This window comes from Zerene cesonia, chromosome 13 (assembly GCF_012273895.1).
Source record: "Zerene cesonia ecotype Mississippi chromosome 13, Zerene_cesonia_1.1, whole genome shotgun sequence".
Taxonomy (NCBI): domain Eukaryota; kingdom Metazoa; phylum Arthropoda; class Insecta; order Lepidoptera; family Pieridae; genus Zerene; species Zerene cesonia.
Window position 1 is genome coordinate 8,652,084 of NC_052114.1, and position 10,061 is coordinate 8,662,144.

The window sequence follows — 10,061 nt, forward strand, 5'->3', positions numbered from 1 at the left end:
TAATTGGTATGTGGTAAGCCGCAAGTTGCAACTAGTTTATAATTAATTTATAATATGTATTTGTCTACGCTTGGATTAGGATAATAATTAGTAAAAATTTTGAAATCATAGAAAAAAATTACTGCCCTGGCGGCGCCTGGGCGAGGGACTAGTTAATTAATTATGCTACTTAGTGTCTATGCAAAATATCACCGCTCAATCCTGAAATTGTAGGGATATGAATGCAACGCTATTAATGTTCATGGATTTCTCATATTATACATATAAAAAAGATCGTTACAATAATTTAAACTTTTATATCATAAATAAAATTTGTTTCGTCCTCATAAGTTCATATAATTAGAACGTAATAATTGGATAAACACTAAACTGTTATATTTTTGCAACAAACGTCCAACTCGATGCTACGGATAAACTAAAAATTATGATAATTCTGAGATTACCAATATATCCAATATTCCTATTTACTATTCCGTCTACATAGATTATCCTAGGCTTTATATAGGTATTCTTTACGACCTTTTATATTATTCTGTAACTATTGTCTGTATGTGGCGTAAGGTCTGCATTCGACCTTACGCCTCTCTAAATGTTCATGGGCGGTGGTAGCGCTTACCATCAGGCCACCCACCAGCTACATTACCGTCATGACAAAAAAAAACGTTGATAGAAACTATTTTTTTCGTAACAGAAAAAACGTTTCGTTACAAAAAAGAAGTAGTACCCAGTAACCACCTGTAATAATTTATAATGTACACAGTTTGAACGTTTAAATCAGATAATAATGAATTGTCATCAAATGTACATAACAAATAATTTGATGTCATTACCATTTATTAAATACATTTTGAAAGTGATATAGGTACGTATACTTTATTGTTTAGACTTATTCTACAGTATTGATTAAGGGCTAAAGCTAAAGCTAAAATGATTAGTTGTCATTTTTTAATTAACGTTCTTCTCCTCTAATTCCAATTCTTTATGGTTTGCCTGCAACATTTCATATGGTAAATAGAGTGTAGAAGTAATTATGTTTAATTATTGTAATATATGATTCTGCCAATAATTACGTGCTTACTTTGCAAACGATACTGAATCAGTAGCGAGTAGTTTGTAGAGCTTACAATAGTCTGTAGTTCTTAGTATCGGAGCAAAGACAAAAATTTTTATTTATTGCTATTTTTCTGTAATATTGCTGTATTGATTACAATATTTACACGCAAGGAAATATTGGTTGTCAGCTCCTATATCCATTACTAAGGAAGATTTGGTAGATAGACATGTTTCGACTTTTATTTCTGCTATTTTCGATTGTTGTGATAGCATTCGATGATGACCCTGCACAACAATTACCTGCTTTTAAAGAAAGGACTAAGGTAGGACCTGATGTTGCTGTAACATTTTTATAGTCTAGTCATAATTTTAAACTTTTAAATTAAACCTTTCACATTTTTTTATTTGGTCCTAGAACTGTTTATTAAATAAGGTTAATAATTGTTAGGTTAACAAACATATTTATATTAAACGTATTGTTTGCAGGGGCCCATCGGAATTATGACAACAAGTAATGGTGTGCCAGTTCCCTATAGAGAGGTATCCAGTTCTTTAAATACCAAGTTCCTGTTTAATGAATATTTATTGGATTCTATCACGCGCATTATAAGAGAACGTATTCCGGAACGTTTTGTTCATGCAAAGGGGGCGTCCGCATTTGGTTATTTTGAAGTAACCCACGATATAACTCATATATGTAAAGCGAAACTATTCAGTGCGGTTGGGAAAAGAACTCCAATAGTTGCTCGTTTCTCTCCGATTAATCCTGAGAGAGGAGGAAGTGACCTATTCAGAGACGCAAGAGGTTTTGCTGTAAGATTCTATACAGAAGAGGGAAATTTTGACATGGTTGGATTTAATACACCGATGTTTTCCATTAAAGATCCTATCTACTTTACGACATTCACACATTCACAGAAAAGGAATCCAGCTACAAATTTATTTGACTCGAACATGCTTTGGGATTTTGTAACTGAGCGTCCTGAATCCATGCACATATTTTTAATGGTCTTTGGCGATAGAGGTATTCCTTATGCGATTCGCAATATGCCAGGTTTCAATATACATACTTATCAGGTAGTAAATGAAGCGGGTGAATATTACTTTGTACGATTCCATTTCCTGCCAAATTCTGGAATAAAACATATGGATGCGGAACAAGCAAGAATTATAAGTGGAATAGATGCTGATTATCTTATAAGAGGCTTATACCGTGATATTGCCAAAGGTGATTTTCCTTCGTGGTCGGTGTCGTTACAAATACTTACACTTGAAGATGTAAAAAATGCGGATTTCAATGTGTTCGATGTAACAAAAGTACTTCCATTAGATAAGTATCCGTTACATCCAGTCGGCCAAATGGTTCTTAATAAAAATTTTGACAACTATTTCGCCGAGGTTGAGCAGTTAGCATTTAGTCCGTCAAATTTGGTTCCCGGTATACTAGGAGGCGCTGACAAAATTTTTGAAACAAGACGATTAGCATACCGTGAGGCGCAGTACTATCGATTAGGTGTAAATTTCAATAAGATTCGTGTTAATTGTCCCTTTATGTCTAATCCGATAACATACAATCGTGACGGAACAGCTCCAGTGAGAGACAATGAGAGAGACCTGCCTAATTACTATCCGAATTCATTCAATGGGCCAATTCCCTACATGGATTATAATAGCACTAAATTAATAGATATCGTGGAGGATGAGCCAAATAACTTTGATCAAGCAAGGGATTTATATCAGAACCAAATGACATCGGATGAGAAAGAAAGGTTGATTGAAAACATACTCTACAGCTTGGCAACAGCTACTAAATTTCTACAAGTAAGAGCAGTTTCACTTTTATCTTCTATTCATCCAGACCTCGGCAGTACAGTAGAACAAGGGTTGGTATCCAATATGACTGAAAATTATATGAAATCGTATAAATAGTGTTATGGCCAAAGTATTTTTATATAAATAACGTTTAAAAATGTTTGTGACTTTAATTTAAACGTAATAAAAGAATTAAATAAATTTATAAATGCCTACATTGATTTTTTTCGCACTGTCTGTTCAATATTAGCGATTTGGGGTATTTCACATACTTATACCTAGTTCCTCAAAACACAATCAAAATTAAACCTTTATTTCGTTCGCGTCTTTTCATTTATTAGTGGTATAAATTATAAAATAAAAAAGAAACACTCAGATTATAAATATTTAAATGACCTCAGTTATTTTTATCTAAATATTGAATTCAAAATAACTAATTTGAAAACGTAACCAGTGTAATGAATTTAATGTTATTTACATTGTAATATTACGTTCAATGGATTATGCAACCACAACATTTTTCTTGGCTGGTTTAGTTCTTTCTCCATAGTTATTAGACCGCGACTTGATGTATATAATGATTTCAAATTAACGTCAATAAGATTAATACATAATTAATTGGTATGAATAATGCTTATATTATCTATTATTAATAATATTACTATGTGCATTATTAATATGAATTTAATATGTAAAGTTGAACCCTCTAAGGTTTCCCTGGCCATGATTTATTGAAAATGGATTACGCAGGGAATAAAAGTATTGTAATTATAAAAAAATGTGGATCTCTTTTTAACGATGCATATTATTATTATTTTTGCTAAGATTACCACACATAAATAATATTGAAAGTATCAGTGAAATTAGTGCATTTCGTTTGGCCTTTCCGCCTTTGAATTTAATTATAGCAGCGTGCTGTTGATACATTTGAACGCGTACCTAAACATTGATCAATTTTTTGGGTATTTGCGAAATAGTTGCATTGCTTGTAAGTTGGTCAGTTCAAAACAAGGCCGCAGCGTTCAGAATAGTATAAAGCCGGTGATTGATCTGTAAGAGAGCTGTTGAAGGTTTAATAAAAATGTGATAATTGTTTTCATACGAAAATATGTATTGGTTGGTAGGAATTATGGCGATAGCCACCGTGAGTGCAACGAGTGACCCAGCTCAACAAATTATTTTATATAAGGAAAAAACGTCGGTAAGTTATCAATAACGTTATATAATGTGATAAACTTTTTGTGCTTCAAGGATACTCAAGATACTATAATATTTTTCTAGGGGCCAATTGGAATTATGACAACTAGCGCCGGAGCACCTATTGAGTACAAGGACACGAACACCCTAAATACTCGTTTAATATTTAATGAATTTTTTATGGATTCTATGACACATCTAGTTCGCGAACGTATACCTGAACGTATAGTGCATGCAGTGGCCGGTGGAGCTTTTGGATATTTCGAAGTCACACATGATATCACACACATTTGTAAAGCTAAATTGTTCAGTAGAGTTGGTAAAAAAACACCAATAGCAGCCAGATTCTCTCCAGTTGTTGTGGAAAGAGGTGGAAGTGATACTTCAAGAGATGCACGAGGATTTGCTGTGAAATTCTATACGGAAGATGGAAACTTCGATATCGTAGGATTTAATACACCTATGTATGTATACAATGACCCAATATTATTTCCTACATTTGTAAGAGCTCAAAAGAAGAACCCAGCAACGAATTTGTATGATGCAAATACTCTTTGGGATTTCTTAACACTTCGACCCGAAAGTTTTCATATGTTTTTATTGGTGTTTGGAGATCGCGGTATACCAGACGGATATCATCATATGCCTGGGTTTGGTATTCATACTTTTGAAGTCATTAATGAACACGGAGAGAAGCATTTTATTAGATTCCACTTCATGCCAGATGCAGGAATAAAAAATTTGCGAACGGAACAAGCAAGGAAAATAAGTGCTGAAGATGCTGATTATAATACAAGAACATTATACAGATCTATTTCTAATGGAGATTTTCCAACTTGGAGTGTAAGTATTCAAGTACTTACATTAGACGACGTTAAAAATGCTAGAATTAATGTATTTGATGTTACAAAAGTTTTACCTATAGATGAGTATCCACTGAGACCCTTAGGAAAGATGGTGTTAAATAAAAATGCAGTAAATTACTTTGCTGAAATCGAACAATTAGCATTTAATCCAGCTAATTTAGTGCCAGGAATTTTAGGCGGACCTGATAAAGTGTTCGAAGCAAGAAGATTAGCTTACAGAGATGCCCAGTATTATCGTTTAGGGGCTAATTTTAATAGGATACCCGTGAATTGTCCTATACAATCGAAAAACTTGGCTTATAACAGAGATGGAAAGCCGCCTGTGAAGGACAATGGCAAGGATGCCCCCAATTATTATCCTAATTCCTTTAATGGACCGGTTCCGTATGAAGATCATAAAAGAGGAGAACTGTTGAGAATTTACGAAGAAGATGCTAACAATTTTGAACAAGCGACAGAATTGTATGTGAATGAAATAACAACGGAGGAGCGTAGTAGATTAGTCGAAAATGTGCTATACAGTTTGGGACCTGCCGCTAAGTTTCTCCAAGAAAGGGCGGTCAAAATATTTTACATTATTCATCCGGACCTCGGTAGTAGAATAGAGCAAGGATTACTTGCTAATAGTTCAAAGCATTATTGGAATGATTATTAAGGATATTTTTGTATTTTATTAGTATTACTAGCTTTTGCCCGCGGCTTCGCACTCGTTTATTTCGGTTTAGTTTAATAGATGTTATTATACATATAAACCTGAATCTTTAATCACTCTGACAATTCAAAAACCCCCATCAAAAAGCGTTGTGTAGTTTTAATTACTGTGTAAATAGTATATGTAAATAGATTGACGGAAAAAAAGGTACAAACATTTTTATGCTTATTTTTTAATTTTGTTTGTTTGTTTGTAATGGATAAACTTAAAAACTACTGGACCGATTTTAAAACCACCATTACAAAGTTGCAACTTCACTGAGTGACATTGGCTACATGTGTACCACGGGCGAAGGCGGGGCGAACAGCTAGTTACTTATATTTTTGATAGTGGTTTCTATTGAAACTTAGTTAAGATAAGAATATATAGATATATTTTTTTTCCCAAAACGAAAATATATCCATTCGCGTGGATATAAAAGATAGCTAGAGAGTACAATTATGGGAGGAATTGTAATAATATGTAGTTTAAATGTAATAAATTAATTTATTTTTAATTATTCCATTATAATTTTATTTAATGTAATATATAAATGATTTTATTTAATGCAAAATTATAATAATAATTATAAGACGTAATGTAAATGAATTCCGATTGTTTTTCTTGGAATTAAAGCTATAAATTTTTTTCTAAATCGTAAGTTTATAACACTATATAAAACTTATATACAATATGACATATAGCGTAGATGCATGTCTTAATCCTCGTGGTTCTTAAAATTTGTACATGCGCGCTTGTATTGTACCGATACCTAAAAAAACGAACATTTTGTACACAGTAAAATTAAATTTCATTTAGCGCGCAGTTCGCCCCAGCCTTCATAAAATTTTGTGATTTTTTTAAGAGAAGTTATAACATATTGTTAAATAAACATTTCTAAAAAACGTTTTCCTTATTTTTATTTACTTCCCATTTTTAGGATTTTCGGATACACAGAGTGTTAAAATTGTATATTATATTTTTATTAAACTTTATTTCATAAAAAATTACATATTTTGATTATAGTCCTAAAGTGCGAGGAACACATATTGACTAAGTTTCAAATATATCGTACTTCCAAGAGAACTTTACAATATTACAAGTGTAAATAACTTTCAGTTCAAAAGTCGTGTATGAAAAATTCACTTTATATGTTATTTTGTCCGAACGAGAAAAATACTAAGAAATACTCTTGAAGTAAGTCTGCCCTAACAGTTAATTCTAAGCTAAAATATTCGAATAAGGCGTCTCAAATAAAGAAAGTAATACAGATAATACTCTGCGTTGAAAATTGCAAATAATAAATTGTTATGAAAAATAAACCAATGGAATTGTATTTAATAACCATTGCGAGATGCAATTCGCTTAGTTCTTGCTGCGGTTTCTTTAAGTGAGAGCGCATTATAAAAGTCAGGTCTGTTTACTTGACCAATAATAATATTTTAGTACAAATTATTGTCAATAATGTTTATGTTAATCGTTTTATTAATTCCCATAACAGCTTTACAACAGGATCCTCTGGACCAAATATTATCATTTAATGAAAAAACTGCAGTAAGATTTTTGTGTTATAGTTATATTTTTTAATTGTAGTATGTTGTACTTTTTCTTTTAATTTTAAGTCTGCTATATTAAAACCTCTTCAATCCTTATTAATAAACTTACATAAATATTCCATATTCACAACAGAATCCAAAAAAAAAATACATTCTATTAGATGTTTATTTAAGGCAATATGTTGTATACTACATATTTAATTTTTACAGGGACCTATTGGCATTATGACAACAAGTAATGGTGCACCAGTGAGTTATAGAGACGCATCAGGTACTTTAAACACGAGATTGTTGTATAATGAATATTTCATGGATTCGATAACCCACCTCTCTCGCGAGCGTATACCTGAAAGATTCGTACACGCAAAGGCTGGAGGGGCATTTGGATATTTTATAGTAACTCACGATATAACTCACATTTGTAAAGCCAAGCTTTTCAGTACAATCGGCAAGATAACACCGATAGCGGCAAGATTTTCATCAATCATTGTGGAGAGAGGTGGTAGTGATACTTCCAGGGACGCACGCGGATTCGCGGTTAAATTCTACACAGAAGAAGGAAATTTCGATATAGTTGGTTTAAACACTCCAATGTTTGTCATTAAAGATCCTCTATTTTTTACTACATTCGTTCATGCTGTGAAAAAAAATCCCACTACAAATTTATTTGATGCAAATGTTTTGTGGGATTTTTTAACTCTTCGTCCAGAAAGCTGGCATATATTCTTATGGATATTTAGTGATAGGGGAATTCCTGATGGATATCGTCATATGCCTGGTTTTGGTATACATACATTCCAAGTAGTGAATGAAGGTGGTGAAAATTATTTTGTTAGGTTCCACTTTCTACCGAATAAGGGTATCAAAAATTTAAGTGCAGAGGAAGCTAGAAATATTGGTGCTGAAGATGCTGATTATAACACACGCGATTTATATAAATCTATTTCGAATGGTGACTTTCCAGCTTGGAATTTATCGGTACAGATATTATCCCTAGAAGATGTAAAAAATGCAAATTTCGACGTTTTTGATGTAACTAAAATTCTCCCTTTACACACATATCCTTTACATCCCGTTGGACAAGTCGTATTAAATAGGAACCCGGTTAATTATTTCGCTGAAATTGAGCAATTAGCATTTAATCCAGCCAATCTTGTACCCGGTATCCTCGGTGGTGTTGATAAGCTGTTTGAAGCACGACGGTTATCTTATAGAGATGCACAGTACTATCGCTTAGGTGCAAATTTTAATAAAATCCCTGTAAATTGTCCACTTCAAAGTAAATCTTTCACTTACAATCGTGATGGAGTACCACCGGTTAAAGCCAATGGAAAGGACACGCCTAATTACTTTCCTAATTCCTTTAATGGACCATTTCCTCTTAAAGATTTCAACAGTTCAGAGCCAATTAAGATTATAGAACAAGTCTCTGATAATTTTGGACAAATAAGAGAGCTTTATTTATATGGTATGACAGATGAAGAAAGAGATAACCTAATTGATAATATATTGTATAGTTTGGGTTCAGCTTCAAAGATTCTTCAGGACAGAGCTGTCAATATTTTTAGTTTTATACATTCGGATTTCGGTAATCGAATTGAACAAGGTCTGATATCAAATATAACAGGCACATTTTACTTATAATTTAATGGTAAATACTGAATAATGTAATAATTATAAAAAGACATAACTATTAAGAATGACTTAATTGGAAGTAAAAGTACATATGATGGATAATTATTTATTAATATAAATAAAATACAATAAAATTGGTAAGTAAACATTCAGTCAAAGTTTTCTTCTTATAATTTTTATCTATTAAGAGAAATAAAAAAAAAAATGGTGAATGATATCATTATAGAGGTCTATAATGATACTTATAAACGTATTGCTTTTTGTCCTTGGTAGTACATGTTGTTTTCGTAATTAATATAAAATAACTAATACAATCTCATCTCAAACTCATCGTTTCTCTTTCTTTAAATATGTTTTTTCGGATCTATTGTAATTTCTTTTTGATATACCGAAAGCCATACTTAATAGTTTTCTACTCAAAGAATTTAATCTTGGTACATAGACGAGGGAGTATTTTAATGTTAGAGGAAGAGGTCAAAATATTTGAAGAACACCATTTCTTTCATATCTTTACTGGTAACGACAAACTAACGGAAAATTATTTGCAGTACCTCTATCATGTTCAAGTTATACCTATAGGCCCTAACTTCTTAATCTAATTTAATTCACAAAAGAGAAGGATGATTTTTAGAAATGATTCTCGAAATAAAAAGGGAGTTATTAGTATCTGAAATATACATATCAGAGTATAGTAATCGAGCAATTATCGTTTACTGTCATAGGTACCTATTATTATTCTTACTGTTCTGAATGTATTAACTATTGGTGTCGTTACAGTACACTACGTGGACGTCTCTAATCTCTATACATCTCATAGAAAAGACGACTTAGCAATTGATGAGTTACAAGATACGTTTCTTGATATGTAAAAAGGAATGGAATGATTTCGATCCAATATCTAGTGTTACACATATCAAATCCAGCTTTCTAGTGAAAACAGAGCGTTTGCGGTAGGTTGTGCAACGCACCGGAAGACTCTAGTACAGACAGAAAAACAGATTATCCATCTATACCAAGAATCATATCAATGCATATGTCAAAGAATCAATAAAGCTTGTACGGCTTTTTGTATGAACGGAAGTGAAATACTGCCGTCCGATAATTATTATCTTTCATGCAATCTGAGAGATGAACTGATTTCTAGAGGAATCATATTAATATTTATTGTGTAAAAATGTGCATTATTGCAAAAAAATATAAACAAGTGATGATTTATTTTAACAAGTGGCGTTCATATTAGATAATACATGT

At 32.2% G+C, this 10,061-nt stretch overlaps 3 protein-coding genes across 3 annotated transcripts; all 3 read left to right on the top strand.

Moving 5' to 3' along the window:
• The first annotated feature begins 1,077 nt into the window (after positions 1 to 1,077).
• Positions 1,078 to 3,078, top strand: LOC119831427 (catalase-like). The gene is made up of 2 exons (XM_038354763.1): positions 1,078 to 1,376; positions 1,540 to 3,078. Exons 1-2 carry the CDS (start codon positions 1,281 to 1,283, stop codon positions 2,980 to 2,982), a joined length of 1,539 nt encoding a protein of 512 aa, XP_038210691.1. The 5' UTR covers positions 1,078 to 1,280; the 3' UTR covers positions 2,983 to 3,078.
• Positions 3,079 to 3,994: 916 nt separating this feature from the next.
• Positions 3,995 to 5,710, top strand: LOC119831335 (catalase-like). Its single transcript, XM_038354638.1, has 2 exons — positions 3,995 to 4,066; positions 4,147 to 5,710. The coding sequence occupies exons 1-2, from the start codon at positions 3,995 to 3,997 to the stop codon at positions 5,581 to 5,583; spliced, it is 1,509 nt and encodes a 502-aa protein (XP_038210566.1). The 3' UTR covers positions 5,584 to 5,710.
• Positions 5,711 to 7,089: 1,379 nt separating this feature from the next.
• Positions 7,090 to 8,819, top strand: LOC119831336 (catalase-like). The gene is made up of 2 exons (XM_038354639.1): positions 7,090 to 7,173; positions 7,386 to 8,819. Exons 1-2 carry the CDS (start codon positions 7,090 to 7,092, stop codon positions 8,817 to 8,819), a joined length of 1,518 nt encoding a protein of 505 aa, XP_038210567.1.
• Positions 8,820 to 10,061: the final 1,242 nt, after the last annotated feature.

Excerpts from the sequence above, each read along its gene's own strand:
- LOC119831335 (XM_038354638.1), top strand. The coding sequence starts at position 3,995 with ATGGCGATAGCCACCGTGAGTGCAACGAGTGACCCAGCTCAACAAATT. Across the intron at positions 4,067-4,146 it reads TATATAAGGAAAAAACGTCG|GGGCCAATTGGAATTATGAC; the intron begins GTAAGTTATCAA and ends ATATTTTTCTAG.
- LOC119831336 (XM_038354639.1), top strand. The coding sequence starts at position 7,090 with ATGTTAATCGTTTTATTAATTCCCATAACAGCTTTACAACAGGATCCT. Across the intron at positions 7,174-7,385 it reads CATTTAATGAAAAAACTGCA|GGACCTATTGGCATTATGAC; the intron begins GTAAGATTTTTG and ends TAATTTTTACAG.
- LOC119831427 (XM_038354763.1), top strand. The coding sequence starts at position 1,281 with ATGTTTCGACTTTTATTTCTGCTATTTTCGATTGTTGTGATAGCATTC. Across the intron at positions 1,377-1,539 it reads CTTTTAAAGAAAGGACTAAG|GGGCCCATCGGAATTATGAC; the intron begins GTAGGACCTGAT and ends TATTGTTTGCAG.